General features: G+C 36.6%; 1 protein-coding gene across 1 annotated transcript; it reads left to right on the top strand.

Moving 5' to 3' along the window:
* Positions 1-3376: 3376 nt before the first annotated feature.
* On the top strand, positions 3377-21131 carry adam8b (ADAM metallopeptidase domain 8b). Its single transcript, XM_084435151.1, has 23 exons — positions 3377-3519; positions 3867-3955; positions 4101-4207; positions 4350-4428; positions 4852-4928; positions 5053-5236; positions 5327-5389; positions 5745-5816; positions 6374-6543; positions 6998-7079; positions 7188-7321; positions 8645-8822; positions 8975-9064; positions 11804-11999; positions 13231-13333; positions 13460-13628; positions 13726-13806; positions 13912-13996; positions 14107-14218; positions 15377-15545; positions 16268-16303; positions 20080-20154; positions 20524-21131. Exons 1-23 carry the CDS (start codon positions 3462-3464, stop codon positions 20578-20580), a joined length of 2466 nt encoding a protein of 821 aa, XP_084291277.1. The 5' UTR covers positions 3377-3461; the 3' UTR covers positions 20581-21131.
* The last annotated feature ends 651 nt before the right edge of the window (positions 21132-21782 follow it).

Below are 21782 nucleotides of genomic sequence, written 5' to 3'. Positions count from 1 at the left end.
AATCATAATAAAGTATACTACAAAAAAATCAGATAAGTCCAGACTATGAACGCAAAGAAACTGTTTTACTTGACTTGGCTTGCACTGCCTTAGCCTAGCACTACTGCGACTATTATTATTATTATTATTATTAATAATACTAATATTAATTTAACTATTATTGTTGTTGTTGCACTGCATTCGTTGAATTCTGAATTTTGCACAAATAATTGAAAGCAATTTGTTTGTGGATAGTAGCCTAAAACATATCTGCAACATTTATCAAGTTCACGGATAATTGTGCGTGCATTTATTAATCAATATGATACTAAAATCATAATAAAGTATAGGCTACTACAAAAATCAGATAAGTCCAGAATATGAACGCAAAGCGTTTAATTTGACGTTAAGCATTTTCCTCCCATAGAAACTCATTATAAGAACGTTAAATGTAGCTTAATGCATATTAGAATGTCCCCTTATTATGTCGAAATAACGAGATATTATGTCGAAATAACGAGATATTTATGTCGAAATAACGAGATATTATGTCGAAATAACGAGATATTATGTCGAAATAGCGACTTATTATGTCGTAATAACGAGATATTATGTCGAAATAACGACTTATTATGTCGTAATAACGAGATATTATGTCGAAATAACGAGATATTATGTCGTAATAACGACTTATTATGTCGTAATAACGAGATATTTATGTCGAAATAACGACTTATTATGTCGAAATAACGACTTATTAAGTCGAAATAACGAGATATTATGTCGAAATAACGAGATATTATGTCGAAATAACGACTTATTAAGTCGAAATAACGAGATAAGTTTTTTTTTTTTTTTTTTTTCACCTTGCGGTTCAGGGCTTCCGTAGTACGTAACTACACCCTTGCTTCATTTAATATATGCGGTTCTATTTATATGCAAATTAGCCCCGGCACACGTTGCCCTGATTGGTTACAAGGTAGTTTGTGATGTCAGAAACATCAGCGATTTCGCGTCTTTGATTCACTGCAGTTTTAAAGAGAAAATATTCAGCAGTGGTGTTGATGTATTTGCAGAAGCATTGCATTAAAGCATATTAAAAACACCACATACATAAACAACATTAAAAACGGGGGACTTTAAAGTGCCCTATTATGCTATTTTAAAGGTTCCTAATTTCATTTTGGAGGTCTCCTTCTACAACAGATTTGCATGCATCAAAGGTCAAAAAACACTTTCATTTTCTCATAATGTACATTGCACATCACCACATTTTTCAATGATTATCAAACGACTTGTCAATTTGGTCTCTCAATTAATCCCTCCTTTCCGCAATTTATACTCTGCTCTGATTGGCCAGATGGCCCCATTCAATACAGTCTGAAAATAATATAAAAGAACTACTAAAACCTTAGTGACAGGATCTGAACCGCAGTGCCAAAGCTCACACAAATATTCCTCAGCTTGGGAAAATGCAGATTACTCACTGTGCTTTCTGAAAGGATAATTTCCATCTGCCGTAATATGATGTATTATAATATATCTTTGACATCAGCAGGATTTGTGCATATGATGGACTTCTTCAGAAAGCCTAGTCTCTGATTGCAAAACTTTTGATGACACATTTTACATTTAATGAGTCAGTGAACGCCAGCTGCAATTTCATGATAATTATTGCAGTTTAGGAAATTGGACAAAAATCCAAGCTTCTGGCAAAGAAACTATAGCTAAAAGGGACATTTAATAAAAACATAAAAAGCATCTTTTGCACAGCATATAGCTACTTAAGAATTCATAGCTGAAGCAATGTAACATAGGCTACCTTTACATCAACTTCTATTAAAAAAAATGCTGGTACAAAATGTACAACTCTTTACACACGGGTGTGACAGCCATTTTTACGCTAATATCTCCCTTGATATTCACTTTTCAAGTAAAGTGCCACACCAGATTATAAAGACAAACATTTTTATTTTTCCATGACATTTAATTTAGTGGAACCATCTGTTTTGTTGTCGTTTGTCTTGATTTACTGTTGAATGATTCTCTGGCATGGTGTATGGAGAGCAGGCTAAACAATATTCTTGCTTTTCACATCATTCACAGAGTATGCTTTTTGGCACTGGCCAGCCACTGCCCCAAGATATTATTATTCTAAATTTGGTCGTCTTCAGAAAATGAGCATTCAAAGACTAAATGCCAAAATATAAATCCTTCAACAATCAATCAGCAAACAGAAAACAATTTCCTCTGTTTCATATAACAGAGCAATTTCTCAAGAAGAGACCAAATAAAATAGTGTCTAATCTATCAATAAATAAATAGGCCTAAATAAATGTATAGTGAATTAGTGTGAAAGGTAAGAGGCTTGTTACTGTATGACTGCCAGAGACACCAAGGATAGGTCTACTTGTGTGATGTGTTGCAGAAATTTGTGTCTGTGATCTGTCCTCTAGTGGTTGTGTTTTGCAAGTGAATTTTTTTTTTTTTCATCAAGGAATATATAGGCTTATACATATTTATTTATTCAAGTCACAACATTAAGCCTACATGCACTGATGTGTTTTCAGCCTATTTTGGGGGAGAAGAAAACATTAATACATTTTGGATTTATTTGAACCTTATTTTCAGTCAATTCTGGCAATACTGAATACTGAAGGTGACTGTGTCCAGGTCTACATTAATACATAGTGTTTAAAATCACGTACATACATCAATTGTAATAATAATATTACGTAGGAATTAAACAAACTCTAAAGGTAAAAGCTATAATTAGCCTACATATTAAACATTTGATATTACATGTGTTTCCTGTAATATCATGAGTCACTGTCGTTACGGGATATGTTGCGGTCTACCCCACTGGGTGGTTAAAAAGGAAACACAACTGTTCATAGAAGGGCGCTCGGAGCGAGGCCCAAATCACCGATTGCTTCATTGAGACGCATTCAAATCTCAGGTCTTGTTTTGCACACTAAAACCTAAAATTATTTAATTTTTTAATTTTCAAAGATTTTGATGTAAAAAAGTTAAGCATTAAACATTCAAATTCAACCCATCGTTCGATACAAGACGATTTAAAAATATATTTCTTGTAATCACAAACGGTTGTGATTGGTCCACCAAGATCAGCGTCGAGAAAAGTATTAGTTACCACGTGACAACGTTGTCAGGGATCTATTTCAGCAGCAGTATGGACGATAATCTACACCTCCATAATGACACTGAGAAATTGTGCATTGACATAGAATTAAAATAAGCATTTAAATTAGTCAAATTAAAATAATTATTATTTTGATCATTCATGACGTCTCTTAGCCCCGCCCCTTTCAAAACTTCAGTGTCGTGCTAATGGCCATTCTACTTATTTATTCTGGTCTGTCCTGATAAAGTAAAAGTGCATCCCACTTGGGCGGATCTCAAGTTTATCTTTTAGCATGCATTTTCCCTGACATGTTCCATTTCCATAACGCGCAGTAACCATGCACTGTTTTACCTTCACAGCTCATGTAACGTTACTTTGCTGTCTTTGTCTTTGGGGTACGTACGCTATATTCTTTTAATTAAGTAGAAATCTGTTTTACTTATTAATTTATGTAATTACCGGTATAAAGCATATTTGCGCTGAAAGATTAAACCGGTCGTTTTAGTCTATTTTAATAATTTATTCATGTAAAGGCAATTTACATTCATGCGAATGGGATATACTTATAGTAATATAGTGTATACATATTGTATGAGGAACTTTTCTGTCCTTTAAGTTGATTTTAAAGAGTGTATTATCTTTATTCTTGTTGTTAGCAAGAGAACGTCATTAATCAAGGATGTTGTTAACTCTTGGATAGTGCATTTGTGAAACATTGAAATATATTTTGATTCTTCATCAGGATGTGTTGCAGAGAGTAACGTTATCCATACTTTACCTCACGTAGAGCAGTTTGATGTGGTGAGACCTAAAAGACTGAGCCTCAGTAAGGTACATCCGTAATACCACCGGGATATTAGTTACAGCAGTAAGAAATGCCTAAAAAAACAACAACCTGTCTAGTTCTTAGATTTGTGGAAAAGCAACAGTGGAGTTGTGCTGTTTATGTGTGGATTAACATATCAATCCTATGCAGGTACAGTCTGATAAAAGTCCACAAAGCCATGAAAAGTATCCTGATAGACTTACATACAAATTATTCTTTGGAGGGGAAAATCACATGATTCATTTGGAAAAGAACAGGTGAGTGTTGCTTTTGGGTGTGTTATATTTCACTTGAAGTTTCTCTCTTAAGATGTCTGTACATTTCATTTTGATGTTTAATAGTATGAAATACATCATTGTACTCTTAAGTCGGCCTAAACAAATGTTCACTGTGGTTTAGGCAACTCATTGGACATAATTATACTGAAATATACTATCAAGATGATGGATTGATTGTGAGCAGCAATCCAAAATTAAAGGTAACTTACTGTAATAGAACAATACCAGAACAGAAACTTTTCATACTATTTATGCAGTATATACTGTAGTATTTTCTAGATCCATACTGTAGATAAACTACTACCTTTACCAACATCTGCACTCAACTCCATTTCCCACGTGCTAAAAGAATTGGAATTAATTATGTATAGGATTTTAAACATATCTGAATTTCTAAGATGATGATCAGAAATCGCTTGAACTAAACATGCGAGGTCATGTTACAGCAATGTAGCAAACTGTTGTTCACATGCTATTTAAAATAGTATATACATTGCATAGTGCGTAGTTCCTGCTAGTATTCTATTATAAACATGTATTAAAGTCACATAGGATTGGTTGAAGTGCCCTGATATAAGCTTTAGATATACATATAAATATAACTTTTGTATCATTTGTATCAGGAAAATTGCTATTATCATGGCCATATTCAGGATTTGGAAGATTCCTCAGTCAGTGTGACAATCTGTTCTGGAATCAGGTATCATGCACAACATCATGTTCATTACTAGACACTTTTCATACATTTCCTAATGGATATGCAGTAGTATTAGATGCCATGTTTGTATGCTCTTGAACAGCAGCATTCTGTCTTCTGTCCATAGAGGTTTTGTTAGGGTGAAAAAGCAAGTATACCTGATTGAACCCCTGACCAACCACACTGATGGAGATCATGCGCTCTATAAGCACCAACATCTGAGGTGGAAGAGAAGCTCTTGTGGTGAACCAAACACCGCCATTTATGAGCATGAACCACCAGTGGCTGTCCCCTTAAAGTCCAGCAGACAGGTAATAACATCTTCTAGCACAATTCTAGCAAATGTTCTGCGTATGAAAGAAATTATATATAGATTCTAAAACATTGATATATCCTCTTAGAAAGTGAAGCGTTTTCACACTCCAAGATTTGTGGAATTGTTTCTTGTGGTCGATAACTCTGAGGTGAGAATTTTACCTTAAATATTTTAGTTTTTAAGTATTTTTATGTATATATCAACCGTTTTTCAATGACTGATGGTGGTGCAAATATCCAGGCAATAAAATCTTGCTGATATTTTAAAAATGCTGAAATGAAATAAACACCTTTTTTACAATTTACTCAAAAATATACAAATATTGATTGATATTTGATTGGCCTAGATAATATATTAGTGAATCACTAATATTTATGCCTTATAGATTTTGACATATTTCATACTGAGGCCAGTAGTGCTAGTCACGATACGTCAAGCAAAAGCTGAAAGTAAATTTTCCAAAAAAAGGCAAACAAATGATTGCTATTTTTTTACTCTTATAGTACAAAACCTATGGTTCTAACATGGACAATATTAAAGCCAGGATGCTGGAGGTTGCAAATCACGTTGACAAGGTACATATTCATATATTTTATTCTAATATATATTCAAACCTACAAATATTTACTTTTTTGATTTACAATATTTGAAAATCAGCTAAAAGTGTTTTTTCAACTTTCTGTATTGTGTAATGCTGCTGTTACAAAGTCACTCCAAAGGGAGTTATTGTAATCTTGAGTTTATTTCTGGAAATGTACACGTCACAATATTCCTCATTTAAATAATTCCCACCCAAGGCATACGCAAAAAAAGAGCCTGGTTAAGTATCGTTAGTAGTGTGTTGAAACTCTCTGTTAAGGTAAGGGGCGTGACATTTCCCAAACACGCTCAAAGAGCTTGACCAATCACAACACACAGGTTCAGCCGTCCAATCAGAGCACATTGCGCTTTTCAGAATGAGGGGCTTTACAAATACAGGAACTAAACAGAGCGTTACTGACAGCCTGGGAAGAGAGGAGCTGCAACAATATGAAAAATAATGTGTTTTTTTTATATTTTGAAAAAGGGCATAATTGGTCCCCTTTAATAAATGTCATAAAGATATATAATAAGCACTTTATTCTTTTCTCAGTTGTATCGACCCCTTAATATTCGGGTTATGCTAGTGGGACTTGAGGTTTGGACAACACAGGACCAGTTTGTAGTGAGTGTGAGTTCTGATGACACTCTTAGTCGGTTTATTAAGTGGAGAAAGAGCAATCTGCTTAAAAGGGTCAGGCATGACAACGCTCAGTTTGTGACGTGAGTATATGATCTAATTAACCATTTACTCAGCTGGATGACTAAGACCTTCACTACACTATAGCATAGCAGAACCTATAGCGTACTTTAATATAACGCTTACAATAAGGTTTCATTTGTTATCATTAGTTGATGACATTACATATGAATTAGCAATAAACAATACTTCTAAATCATTTATTAATCATATGTAATGTTAATTTCAACATTTACAAATACATTAATATAATTATCTACCATTTGTATCTGTTAACATTAGTTAATACAATGTGAACTAACCTGAACAAACAATGAACAATTGTATTATTAACTAATATTATTAACAAAGATTTATAAATGCTGTAAAAAATATATATTGCTTACCTCATGTTAGCTAATGCATTAACTAATGTTAAGAAACAAGATCATAATGTAAAGTGCTATGGTTTTAGTTGTTGGTTTTCTTTTCTTCCAGTGGAATTGATTTTTTGGGGGACACAGTTGGTCTGGCAAACAAATTTGCAATGTGTGCGGAAAGCTCAGTGGGAGTCAATCAGGTATTCATGATCTGAGTTAGTAATGATTATATAAAGACTATATAAAGACTATAAAGACATTATAATTACATATTATTCCTTAAATGGCTATATGCTGTTATTTTTCAGGATCATAATCTAAACTCACTGGGCTTGGCATCTACAATTGCCCATGAGATGGGTCATAACATGGGCATGTCCCACGATGTAGATCACTGCATGTGTGGTTCTTCAAACTTCTGTATCATGACAGAGCGTGTGGGGTAAGCAGTATGTGTGTGTAACATCTTTTAAATGTACTGATTATTTTAATTATTTAGAAGTCAGATCTGGTTGTCTAGTAACTGCCTGCCATCTGTATACCTACCAAACACTCACTACATAAGCAACTACCGATCAATGCCTAAGACCAAGAATGCCCTGGCAACCACTTATAAAATCTTAGCAACCACATAAAAGCAAACTAGCGACAACCTACAATGCCCAAGCAACCACCCGGCAAACCACTTTATAACACTTTTGAAAAAACGACTTATTATGGAAGTAATATAATATACTAATATATTTAGAATATACTTAAGTGTGAATTAAATGTAATATTTTACAATTTGAAGGTTATTTACAGTTAAATTAAAATCTATTATAGTTTAAATATAAAATGCAATTAGTTGAACATAGGATGTTTTTTTTTTTTTTACCCACATTTAAGTAGAACTTAAGTACATCTTTATATATAATTTCATAATTACTTTTGTCTTTGAAATATGTTTTAAGTGTTCTGCTGACAAGCAATTATGGTAAACCTAAATATACTTCAATGTAATATCTTTTGAAACTTGTATGTCATGCATTTAAATATATTTGTAATTCCACATTTGTAATGATGAAGTTTTGTACAGTTAAAATGCCATATTACCTTTAAATGTAACAGCAAACAACAAATTACTGTTAAATTTATAATCAAGTATTTTATACTGTATGTGCTTTAGTGTGTTAGTCAACGCGTAAAAAATAAGTGTACTTTTTTTTTTTTTTTTTGGGAGCTGCTGTAATAAGTGAATTTCCCCGGTGTGGGATAAATGAAGTCTACCTATCCTATCCTTAGAGTATGACAAAAGATTATTATTTAAAACACAATGATTTAAAATGTACTCTAAAGTAAAATGTTTAATTTGACAATTACGAAGTGCGCCTTTTAAAAGTGTACTTAAGTGTGTTAAGAAACTTCATGAAAACGTGAAACGTCATATACTTCCTTTAAATACACTTAAGTGGCCTTTTATTTCATTAATATTATATTATATGCAAGTAAATAATAAAAAAAAACTTTTACACTACAACATTGTACACTGCAAGCGCACATTCAGTACAGTTAAGCGTACTTTTTTCAAGGGTAGTACATGTACAAGTACAAGTGCAAGAAACTCTTTAAACCTTTAAGTTTCACTATGCTGAAAACACAATGTGAGGCTTCTGTTGGAGATGGATCGTTGTAAAAAACAACAATGTATGTGGACTGCTCTGCCTTGTAGCAGTTTAAAGTGTGCACTGTTTGAAAATGACATATTCTGAAATTGTCTATCTAGCACGCAGTTCCCGGAGATGTTTAGTGACTGTAGCCTAGAACAGCTGAGTGTATTTCTAGACAACGCCAACCCCAGCTGCCTGCTGGACATCCCCAGCTCAGACAAACTCTACAGTGGGTCTGTCTGTGGTAATGCTTTCCTGGACCCTGGAGAGGAGTGTGACTGTGGAACAGTGGAGGTATTGCGCACACATCCTGTGTCTGTAGTGACTCAGTCAACCCTGGCCTTGAAATTATCCTTCTTAAATGACATCATTAATGCATTAATGTAGGTTCACGTTTTACCCACATCTGATATCTCATTGATGACTGTGATTTGCCGTCTTCTAAGGAATGTGAAAATCCATGCTGTGATCCCAAGACCTGCCGACTCACTGAAGGCTCACGTTGTGCTTACGGAGATTGCTGTGAGAATTGCCAGGTAATGTCCATAAGTGACTTTGTGTCTTTAATTTCACTGTAGAGCATTTTGGATAAAATGACTGGGATGAAGTAAGCTTGTGTGAGTAATGGAAGAAAATTATTCTGTGCTACTTCTAGAAAAGTTCTTCAAGCCCTTTTTATTACAAAATATCACTATGAACTTACACTATAGAATGTCTTTATTAAAGGAATTATATGCACCTATGAAATTAGTCATGACTCTGATGAGACTCAAACCCACAACCTTTGAACTGCATCATTCTACACTCTAGAATTCCAATGTGCTATTCATTGAGTCTCAGCAGAACAAAAGCCAGGTTCAAAAGTGGCCTTCTTTCCAAGAGTAAACCAAGAGAGAAAAGTATTTGGTAGAGAAGCACTGTTGGGATTGAAACCCAGCATCCATAAATCAGACTTGAGTGCTGCCTTTGACTTGTCATATAGTGTGTGGGAGACATAATAGAGTTTGCAAATGTCACGCAAGCTTTTGTTCTAGATGTTATTTTTGTTTTGGTGTGGGAGAAGGGGGCAAAATGCATTTACCAAATTGCCAGAAGTTTAACTCCATAACCTTTGAAGGGCCTCACTGAACATTCATAGAGCCCACCTAAAATCCCCTTCATAGGTACCACTAAACCTAGAATCTCATGTTTACAAGACACACACTCCAACCAACTGGGCAATGGCACCAACTGTTGCAAAAAAGGGTGACTCAGAAAAGCAAAGATCCAGTAAAGAGGTAAAAGTGTTGTTGAACAGTTGCTAGAAAGCTTAAAAGAGTTTGCAAATGTCAAATAGACTCTTTACTAGATGTATTTTGGGTGGTGTAAGAGTGGTAAAATGCACTTAAATTTTTTTCAGAGTGACTCGAATGAACAACCTTTGAATGGCCTCTTTTTACAGAACTAAAGTGCTATACTTTAGTGCTATACACAACTAAATACATAGCAAACCCACTCTAAACAGAAACAAACCCAGACAATCCCTTACATTTCCCCCACCATCAAGAAGGTCCAATGGATGAGGGCGGGAGGGGGCCTAGAAGGCGCTGGGCAGGCACAGGGGACAAATACAGGAGCCAGGGCGGAGCAAATGACAGGAGGAACCAGGACGGAGATGATGGTGGGAAGAGCCAGTGTGGAATCCCCAGCAGAAACCCCAGGACGAAAGCCCAAGCCGAGTCGAGGGAGGGAGGAGCCACGGTGGAGTCCTGGCAGACGGAAACAGGGCAACGACCGTCTGATACGAAGCCGATGGTGATGGAGACCCAGGGGTAGCCGAAGAGCCCCGGTAACACTGACGGTCCTGGAGAACAAGGCAGAGTCGTGGAGACAAGTGGCTGAGGCGAAGCCAGGGTGCCAGAGGACTGTGGCGGAGCCAGTGCACCTGAGGACTGAGGTGAAGCCAAAAGGAAGGTTGAGCTTGACGGAGCTGAAGGGGTGGAGGGACAAAGCACAGCTGAAGGCTCAAAAGTCCGTGACACAGGCAAAGCGACGACTGATCAAGGTGGAGTCGTAGGGATGAGGAAGTCCGGTGGAGCCGTAGGGACGATGATCCCAAGCGGAGCCGTAGGGGCGAGGAGCAACGGTTGAGCCAACTGGTTGACTGGCAGAGGTGGAGTGAAGGGGATGGAGGTTCTACAGTCGGGTCAACAGTCCAGGGCTGAGCTGGCGAACAACAGTACAAGGCGGATCCACGATGCTCGCATCGGGCAAAGTAGGAGGAGACGAAGGCCTGGAGTAAGACAGTGAGGACAGGGCTGAAGGACTGGGCAGTGCAGGCAGAGGTTTAACAATCTGGACACACACATTTCTCAGGAATGGCATCCTTGGCCAAAGCGGAATGGACAGACTTCTCAGAGACGGCCTTCTTGGCCGATAGAATACAGATAGACGTCTCAACATGGAACAGGCAGACATTTCAGGAATGGCTCTCTTGGCCGACTAGGAACATAATAAAAGAGCTGGATCTAATCACATGCAGTGGACGTTTAATGCAAACAAACTCAAAATACACTTTTCAGGAAAACTAGATGCAAAAACACGGGAACAGAACAACCAAACTAATATTGACGACATCACACAAAGAACAGAAGAAACACACAGCCTAAATAGACAGACAAACCAATCAATGAAATCCACAGGTGTAACTGATAATCAAACAATGAATAATCACCAAGTTAACCAACTGAAAAGGAAACAGATCTAAACACATAGCAAACCCACCCTAAAAGAAACAAACCCAGTGTATTGATTCTTCGATCGCTGAATTTAATGCAAAATCAAGCAAACTCAAAGCAATATTAGGTAACAAAAATCCATAAATCAGAGTTCAAGCAAATTAATCAATACGTGTAAAGTGTCTTGCAGTAAATTTGGAATACGGAGCACCAGGACATCTGGTTAAATACAAGTGTTTTAAAAGGAAAGGCGAATTCCGGCCCATTTGAGTGAGGTACAGGGTAATATTTAATATTTTCGATTATCTTTTATTGTAACTATTATTGTATTATTCTAACTTGTGCACTTTCAAAATGAGTGAGAGAGACACGGCTGCGCAAGTAATCCAATGCCTTTTTTATATTTATTGTCAAGCGTGTGGGATGAAATGAAAATTTCTAGAAGTTAATGATATGTGTTGTGTTAACATTAACTCTAGACAATGTGATAGTAGGCTGTGGTTAAAAATTATTGTTATTTACAATTATTGTTATTTCTTTTCTCTCTTTCCATGCTAGATAAAAGATGCTGAACGCATGTGTCGAGCAGCTGTAAATGAGTGTGACGTTCCAGAGTATTGCACAGGGCTCTCAGAGCAGTGCCCAGAGGATGATTTTAAGATGAATGGCATACCTTGCAGCACTGGCAAGGGTTACTGCTACAATGGCCAATGCCCCACTCACCTCCAGCACTGCCAAAAACTTTGGGGAACAAGTAAGCATGAGTCCAAAATTTCTCCAACATCTATGTCATCTTTTAATAGACATTTCCTAGCACAGGGTTAGTGAACTAGGGAAATGCTGCTTACAGTTCACAGTAAATGCAGTAAATGCTGCTTCTCACAAACTCATGTGCATTGTGAGTTTAACATGCATTTGTGCACTAGGTTCATTTTATTTACTGTCACATTTGCATAATTGCCCAAAATTTTGTGGACAGACGTTTACAGCATTTCATCAATATTCTGCCAAAATAAAAGCTTGATGATTTGACGTTAAAAGCTCAAGGCTTTGAACTTTTAAAACGGAAGAATTTGAGAAATAAGTATTTGTATTGTAACTTGTAGTGTTTGTTGGTTCTTGTAAAGCGCAAACCCAAGTATGAATAGAAATTTCAAGAAATTGTCACAATTAATTACAAATAAATGGCAAGTAACACATTGAATTAAACATTGCATTTTTAAGGACAAAGACTGAAATAGTATTTTCTTGTAAAATGCACTTCATCGATCTTTATTTTATTCAGTACTTTGAAGAATAATTTTTAACACTGCAATTATTACATGTGTGATATGATGCAAATGTCATGTATGATACGTACTGTATGAAATGTCATATCGCAGCTCAAATCGTAATATATGACAAAATATTTACAATATTAATTTGTGGCCAAGTCGTGCAGCCCTATATATAATAAAAAATAAAAATAAAAAACACTGGCTAAAAAGATTAGATATTTTGTCTCCATGTCATATTCATCGACATCAGAAAACCGTGAACATGCAAATGTGTTGTTAAATTATTGAAGTAATAAGTTCAAGTAATTTTAATAACCTGCCCTAAAGTAACCTAGGCCTAGTAAGTACTTTGTTCAAAAGCACAATCAGGGTTCAAATCTGGGGTGTAGGGTTGGGAGCTTACTAAAGTAAGGAGGAGAGATTCCCTGATATGATTGTAAAGCACTTTGGGTGTACAGTAGTACATATAAAAGCGCTATATAAATGCCTCATTCATTCATTCATTCAAAGTACTGTGCACTGCACCACTGCTTCTAATTACCATAGCAAAATAAATGCTTTTACAGTCTGAATTGAATGTGACAAAAGAAAGTTTGACTATAATGAGCTGATTCTTTAACCAAATCTCCAAAAAGGACCAGTTATTCATTCTTCAAAACTAAAAGAATTGATGTTTGCTTCAACGTTTTGTCTGATTTTTTTCAATAGGTTCCAAAGTGGCTTCTGATGCATGCTTTTTACGAAACACATTTGGAAAAAATGATTCTCACTGTGGAAAAACCAAAAATGGCTACAGAGCCTGTACAAAAGAGTATGTGATCTTTTATAATTTTCTATGTAAAATAGCTCACAAAATGACTTTTCCAGCATCAGTATTTGTAGCACCCGGTGTAGACCAAACTAGATTTTGACATGATTTACTTTTTTCCTTATATAGAAGCATGCTTTGTGGAAAGATATTTTGTGATGGAGGAAACGAATACCCTATTACTGGTCAGAAAGCTGTCATACAAACATTAAGGGACATGTGCAACATAGCTGGGGACCAATCAGAGGAGGACGCCCTCAGCATGGTTCCTACTGGCACAAAATGTGAACATAATAAGGTAAGCTTGTAAAATTTTTATTTGAACTATCACAGCAGGTATTTCTGTCTTGTAGGAAGAACAAATTCTATGAAATCACTCGGTTATGTTTCAACAGGTTTGCTATGATTATATGTGCCAAGACCTGAATGTTTACGGCAGTAATGAACACTGCTCACTGAAATGCAGTGGTAGAGGGGTGAGATCAAATCTCCATTTCATTGAAACCAACAGGAAAATGGCATATTTATAATTTATAATATAAAAAGCCATGCTTAGAGTGTTATTGTCTCTTATTTTACAGATATGTAATCACAAAAATCAATGCCACTGTGAGCCTGGTTGGGCACCTCCTTTCTGTGAAGTCAAATATTCTGATTTGCCATCCGGTAATCAAACTCAAACTGGCTCTTTTTTCTGAAAAATTCATAAGTGCGTTTAAATGACCTGCAGTAATGTACCATTTTTACAAATTTGACTCTTGTTTGCAATTTCTTAGGACAAGGAAAGATCATTGGCATCTCAGTAGCAGTTGCAATCGCTCTGCTTCTGCTAGTATGTGGAGTAGTGCTTTATCGTAAAAAAAGAAAAGGGATCATCAGCCACAAAACGTGAGTTGTGTAATTTGATTTGCTTTGCTAAATGTATCATGCTCATGGTCTTAAATTAACTCAAATTAACTTTTTCCCCCAACCATTCGTATTTTTTAGTGGTCATAAAACCGCTCTGCAAAGTGTTTATTTTATTTTTTTTGACCCACTGACATCCTTCCAGGGTGTTTCCCTGCCTTTGGCTTAAAACTCTGGGATACGCTCCAGCATCCCCATGACCATGATAAGTCAAGTCACATTTATTTATATAGCGCTTTATACAATACAGAAAAGCAGCTTCAAATTAATAAACAGAACAATAACAGTGTTAATGTTGTAAAATTCATTAATTATGAAACAAATTCAATTTCAGAATAAGATAATAGTGTCATTTATTCAACTCATTTTATCTCAGTGCTGTTTTAATTTATTTCAGTGACTGCGTTAGTATTGCAAAGTTCATCAATTATGAAACAATTTCAATTCAGCTATAGCAGCTCTAGAGCCCACAATAGTGTCATTATTCATTACTGAGTCAGTTCAATGTTGGTTCAATAACTGTCAAAGTTGCTAAGTTAGTGTTATCAAATGAGAACTAAATCTGAACCATACTGAGCTTAATAATGTCATTAGTTAAATCGATATTATTACAGAACATTAATAGTCTTTTAAACCCTAGCTGAGCAAGCCAAAGGCGACAGTGACAAGGAGCCAAAAATGCCATCAGGTGACAGTAGTGGAGAAAAAACTAGGAGAGAAACTAGGCTCAGTCAAGGAGCCATTACTGTTCAAGCCTAAATGACAAGTGGTTTTGATAATAAATGGTTGGATGGATTGTTTTGGACCCTATGGCAGTGGGTATATCATTTAGCTGTTTTTCTCGGAATATTTTAGACATCATCAAATGTGTGATCAAATAAGTATTGACTCATCATGATTTTGTTCCTCAAAATGTGTTGCGCCAGAGTTCTTAAACTCTGAAAGTAAGTGCTGTCAGATAACATGCAAGTTGCTGATTACAAGATTACTGAGTGTATCTTTAAAACATGTTATGTTAGTGTTACATCCAGCTGATTTCCTGGAAGTGCCTTGGAAATTCATTGGTCAGAATGTGTGGCTAGCTGTGAGTTTATGTAATTATAATCTGTCTGTTTATTTTACGTCTCTGTTTGTTTACAGAAAAGCTCCATCTTCAGGGCAGCTGAGCCTTCTTATTGAGAACAACAGTGCCAAGAAGGACCACCCTCAGATCAGCCAGCCCATATTCATGGGGACCACCGTAACTCAACCCTGCACCCCTCTAACTGCTAGAGTGGGTCCGGCCCGTCCGGCTCGTCCTGCCCCCCTAGTTAGTACAACCTTCATTATTATGCTGCCCATTCATTATCATCTTAAAGTAAAAAAATCTATTCTCACTGCATGAAATGTAAAAGTTTTTCCCCCATTTAAGACATTTGAATGTGAAATTAATTTAGAACTGGAGTTAGGAGATAGAGTCAAATTAGTAATGTTACCACACTTATGGCTATTTGCATAATGTCTTGCATGAAGTGAGCCACATTGCAGCTTATTCTGGTCTGGAACCACCCATCTAGTTGAAAATAGACCTTCTGGCCAACATGTAATGCACCCCAGTCACAGTTTTTACATGCCATTTAGGGCTGGGTAAATCTAAAATTATTCATACAAGAATAATAGCCTGCTGAAAAAAAACTCTCCCAAAATCAAAAATTGTGTAAATTGTGAATGGACTTGGGATTTCTGTCTGTCCAAAAGTTTTAACTAGTAGGCTACTGATTAAATCTTGAACAAGTTGAATATAAGTTCTTCTCATGGATATCTAGTTAATCACTACTTAATCAAACGTAACTCAAGTATTGTTCAAAGATTTGAGTCCACAATTTTTACAGCAATGCTTTCCAGTTTTATACAACAGGCATATGGACAGACTAAAAGGTTAAATTTTTTTAGTTTCACATATCATGCCTTTCCGGGACAGGAAAGAGTCAAGCAGTCTTTTTGCTTTTCTCTAGAAAGATAAAAATAAGTTTGTTCTCATTCTGCTTGCAGCCTCCAGAAAAACCGCAGCAGACTGCAGTTAAACAGGTAAGATGAACGGTTGATAGCAGAAATTTGCCTTTTCTTGTTCTTGTGTAAAATACAATTAATGATTTTTAAAATTTACCCAAAAATAAAAATCCTGTCAACTGTAAGACTTTCTGTCTTCTGTTGAACATGAAAGGAAATGGAATATTCCCATTTAAATCTACTGTTAAAAAAAAAAAACTTTACCCAAATTGTATTTTATTATTAGAAATGCATTTTCTTGCACATTTTGTAAATTATTTTAGCATTTTCCTGTTTACAGCATATATTTAGCATATATTTTAAATATAGAAATCTCCAAAATCATCACATGCACTAATAAATGTATCATGAAAGTAGTATAGTGCAGTTACAGTAGATTAGTACTTATTAAACACATTGTTAACATAGCAACATGCTATTTCCAAAATGTTGTAATCAGGGGTGTAAAATACTTGAGTGATTTTACTTCATTACCTAAGTATTCTTGCAGGGAATTTGTACTTTACTCAAGTAAAATTGAAACTGAATACTTGTACTCTTGCACAATTACTTTTCAGAAGAATAATGGATACTACTTTTTACTCCTTTCATTTAGTCCTTTCATTTAGTCAAGTAAAGACTGTCCATTCAGCCCTGTCTGTAGCTTTGTTTACATCACCATGGGCCAGTTGTTCAAAATGTTTAATCTGGATCAGAATGATCTGGATTTGGAAAACCCATGTTTTGCTATCCAGGATCAGGTAATCCATCTTACTTTTGTGCCGGTTTTTCAAAGCAAAATTGGATTGGAGCACCCTGATCTGGATGTAAACTTTTTCCGATTACCAAATCTGGATTACTGGTGCTCTACGGAACCCCCAAAGGGACATGGTCATGTAAAAAATATGAGATAGGAAAAAATATATATATTTCAATGCTTCAATGTCCGCTTGCAAAGATCGTTTGACTGGTTCATCTCTTATGATTGTGCCAATGTAGTTTAGAAACCGTGATAAAACACTTTGAATTGAATATACAGTAATGTTTTTGTTTGATTTTTACAGCTGTTTGGGGATTATTTAATGGCGCCAAAATCTCTTTTTTACTTTACAGTAGGCTACCGAAAGGCCTAATGTCTACTTCTGATGTATTACTTTAACAGTTAAGCTAATCAAAAGCAAAATAAAAATATGAGTGTGTGTGTATATTACATGATACAAATGTTGTATTTTGACCAATTTTAAAGTTTTACTACATTTTCTTGCTGGAATCCACCTTGAAATCCTACCCCCTGTTGGGATCAGGATAATCCTGTTTTTTTGGATCAAAGTTATCCAAATCCTACTGACAAGTTTTGAACAACACAAACTGAAGGTTTGATCCAGATTAAAACTAGGATTGGATCTAATCTGATTTCAGATTCCTTCTTTCCCTTTTGAACAACCCATTTTCAAGATCTGATCCAATCCGATAACCAAAATCCGATCAGCTTACCTTTGAACAACTGGCCCCATGTAATGCGCATTTTGAAGTATCGCATCAGAAATGAGTGATGGAAACGCAAAATTTTTTTGGGGGAAATCCCTTAATACGCTCACTTGAGGTGGCTTTTGACTTGAGTTAATGCAGATAATGGGAGATGACTTATTGGCTGTGTCCGCTGTTGGTGTTTTATTGACCTGAACAACTTGATGGAAACACACCTAATTTGCATTTGTTTTTGTTTTTTTGCAAACTTTAAAAAGATTCGCTTCACGTTTGGATGGAAACCCAGCTAATGTTACACCTGTTTTGGGTTTGAGTTTGGTTCTTTTTGCACTCTTCCCAGTTCAGTTTCCTTTGTCTTTGTTCATCAGTTGCCATGGTTTTTGATTTGCCCTCATGTGTCACACCTGTGTCTAGTTAATTATCTTGTTTAGTCCCTAGTCTGTCCCTGTGTATTTATAGCCTTTTGTTTTTTTCCGCTTTTGTCAGATCTCGTCAGTTTTAAGTGGTTGTTCTGTTCATCGTGTTTTGTTTCTTGAGGTCCTAAAAACTGTTAACCTGAATTTGTGTTCAGTAAAGATACTGCTTGCAAATTGACCCAGCTCTTTTATTTTCCACCTTCTTGCAACCCCTTGCTGATAGAAGATCTGACCTAACAAATGGAGGTAGTTGCAGTTCAGAGCCTATTCTCAAAGAGGGATCAGTCCCTCAAGGTGTACACACAGAGGTTTCTAGATCTGGTCCCCTTTGTGCAGCACAACAACATCAGCCTCTGCATGTTTTTGGGAGATGGCCATAGAGGGACATTCCACCATTTGAGTGGGTGTTAAATCAGTGTGGATTCCCCCACACAGAAGAGAGTGAGGAAGACCCAGCCCCACTTGTGCCCACAGCACACAACGCATCAGCAGTCACGCCCCCAGTGGACCACACAACTGAGACCACTGCAGACTCAGAGCCCGAGCTTGCCACGGATAAGTCCATAGCCATTTTCAAGAAACCGCTGAAGACGCATCTTTTTCGGCAACACTTGATCCATTAATACTAACACTTTCTCTTCTATTCTATATCTATTTATATAAAAAAAAAAGTACATGTACTTAAACTGGGAAGGGTCATAGCACTTGCATATTGTTGTCCTATTGTTAGTTTAACTGCTTCTATTGTTCTCATTTGTAAGTCGCTTTGGATAAAAGCGTCTGCTAAATGAATAAATGTAAGTGTAAATGGATAAAGAGCCGAAACCCCGTGAGGAGGTGAAGTCAGAGCCCACCGTAAACCAAGAGCTTAAGAAAGCCTAGTCTGACAAGGTTTGTGAGCTGTGGTCATTTCCATAAAGGAGCATACTGCAGAGGCCATGTTCGTCCCAGTGCCCGAGCTGGACTCACTGCCTGCTCTGTCATGGCCAAGGAGGCCGTCTCGTAACCCTCTGCCTGTGCTATTCACTTCTTCGGCCCTGTACTCCACTGGCTTCCTTTAGCCCTTTGAATCTCCTTCGCTGGCTCCTATCAGCAGCTTGGATCCACCTTAGGTTTCCTGTTCGCCAGCTCCACCCTGGCGTGTCATCCCTCTGGCTTCACCTCGAACCTCCAAGCCTGTCACTCCACCTCAGCCCGTCGACCAGTCGGCTCCACCTGGGACCACCGTCCTTACGGGCTCCATGGGGCTTCCTCGTTGCTCCGGCTTTGTCTTGGTCAGTCGTCACTCTGTCTTTGCCATGAACTTCTGGGCCTTTGTCTACGCCTCGGCCGTCCAGCTCTTCGTTTTCGTCGGGCTCCTCCATCCCTATGGCTCCACCTCCGTCCTCAGTCACACCGACTCTGCCTCAGTCCTCCGGCACCCTGGCTCCACTTCAGCCTCTTGTCACCCCGACTCTGCTTTTGTCTCCAGGTGTCACCCGGTCTCTTCTGCTTTACCGTTGTATTTATAGCCCTGTGTTTTGTTTAATGTGGTTGTTCCGTTCATCGTGTTCTCTTTCTTGAGATCCTGAGAGAAGCGTTATCCTGAGTTTGTGTTCATTAAAGATATTGCTTGCAAATAAATCAAGCTCTTTTATTTTCCACCTTTTTGCAACCCCTTTCCTGCATTCTGACATTGTTCAGACAAACGCATAGTCTTGTCAATTACCACTGAAAAGAATTGACTCATTCCCCAGTTTGCATAAGCTTGTATTTTCAGTTTGATAATGTGACTTTTAATTGTGCAAAATTGACACATTATCCACCTTATGTAAAATTTCAGTTAGGATATAGGATTTGTAACATATGTTTGTGTTAAACAATAGTTGTTTATACGTTTTCTCATCTCAAAAACCCTCTATGTAATTGTAGGGAATCAAGCCGACTGCACCTCCTGTTCCACCATTTAAGCCATCTTTAGCAACAGGATCCTGGAGAAAAGATCAAGTAAGTTACTTGCATTTACTCTGAAAGTGATTGTATTGTACGCTCAGTTTGTCCTGTAATGTTAATATAAGCTACACTAAAAATAAAGGTTCTTTATTGGCACCTATGGTTCCATGAAGAACCTTTAACACCCTGAATCTTTCCATTTCACAAAAGGTTCTTTGTAGTGGAAAAAGGTTCTTTAGATTATTAAAATGTTCTTCATACTAAGAAAAAAAAATTCTCTTCAATGATAGGTTCTTTGGGGAACCAAAATTGGTTACTCAATGGTATCACTGTGAAAACTCCCTTTTGGGATCTTTATTTTTAAGAGTGTAAAATAATTCTCGCATTCACCTATTAGTAAACTGTAGACCTTTTACATTGCAGGTCACAGGTGATACAGTGAAGGTTGTGTTGAGACCACCCACTATTCCAAGAAGATGACCAGACGTGAAATCATCATGTGACTCATTCAAACAAATTACAGTCCTTCTTGTTCACTTTTATAGTGTGGGGGTGGCTGAATCACAAAATGCTTTTTTAAACCATGCTTTGAAAAACACACATACACTGTTGTGCTTGGCCTTGAGTAAGAGCTGGTTTTTATCTTTTAAAGTAGTATTTATGATGGTATATTTATGTAATACATCTTAATGTGTGGTTGGAGAAATGATCAACAGGCCAAAATGTTTTATACAGTAATTAATTTAATTGAGCATTTACAGACTGTTTTCACGTGTATTTAATTCTGAATAAAAGTTATTTAACATATCCTGATATGCCTTAAACTCAACTAAAGTATGAAACCAAAACAAGAAATATGTTCTACTGGTTTGGTCACTTGGGAACCTATAAGTTTCAAAACTTAATCAGACAAAACTTTGAACTAATATGGTGTTCTTTTTCTGGTGTGCCACGTGTTATAACTAGAGGCTACATTCCCTCTAGTTTGATTTGATTTTGTACACATTTAAATAAAAAAATTCTTAATGTAACGTCTATGTTTTGGCATATTTTTTCTTGGCAAAATTGCACACACAAAAAAAAAACTTGTTGAAAAGTTAGACAGACACACACACACACACACAATGAGCACCCATAATGCCCTCACAACCTTCTCTACAACTCCTGACCAGCCCAGATAATGTTGTACATGACTGATCCTGTATTTAGTGCAAGAATGTTTCCCTAACCTTTGAGATACGGGCAGTACACTGAATCACGGGTGCCTTTTTGATTCTTTGTGAGGTGTGATTCATTGTGATTCATAGGTGCAGCTGTTTAATGTTCCTGTGGGTGAAAATGGAAATACTGTACATCCCGGGCTCATTTGGAAAGGATAAGTGATACACTTGTCTGTGCTTGTCTTGATGTTGTGCTTAGATGCTTGTTATCTGAGTAAAGTTCATAAAACAGAAGTGTACAATAGGCTACTTAAAGAAAAACAGTGGTATTATTTGTGATTGTAAACTGTGCTGTTATCACAACTCTATCCTCATGTGATGTGATTCAGCTATTCTCTAATGTACATTAACAAAGTCACTTGTATGTCAGCACTCAGCACTGAATTATAATTATCAATACAAACACAGAAGATTTTATTATATGACCAGTGACTAAAAAAAAAAATGATTCTGATTCTTGAT

This window comes from Rutilus rutilus (assembly GCF_951802725.1).
Source record: "Rutilus rutilus genome assembly, chromosome: 16".
NCBI lineage: Eukaryota > Metazoa > Chordata > Actinopteri > Cypriniformes > Leuciscidae > Rutilus > Rutilus rutilus.
This window is presented reverse-complemented; position numbering and strand designations above follow the sequence as displayed.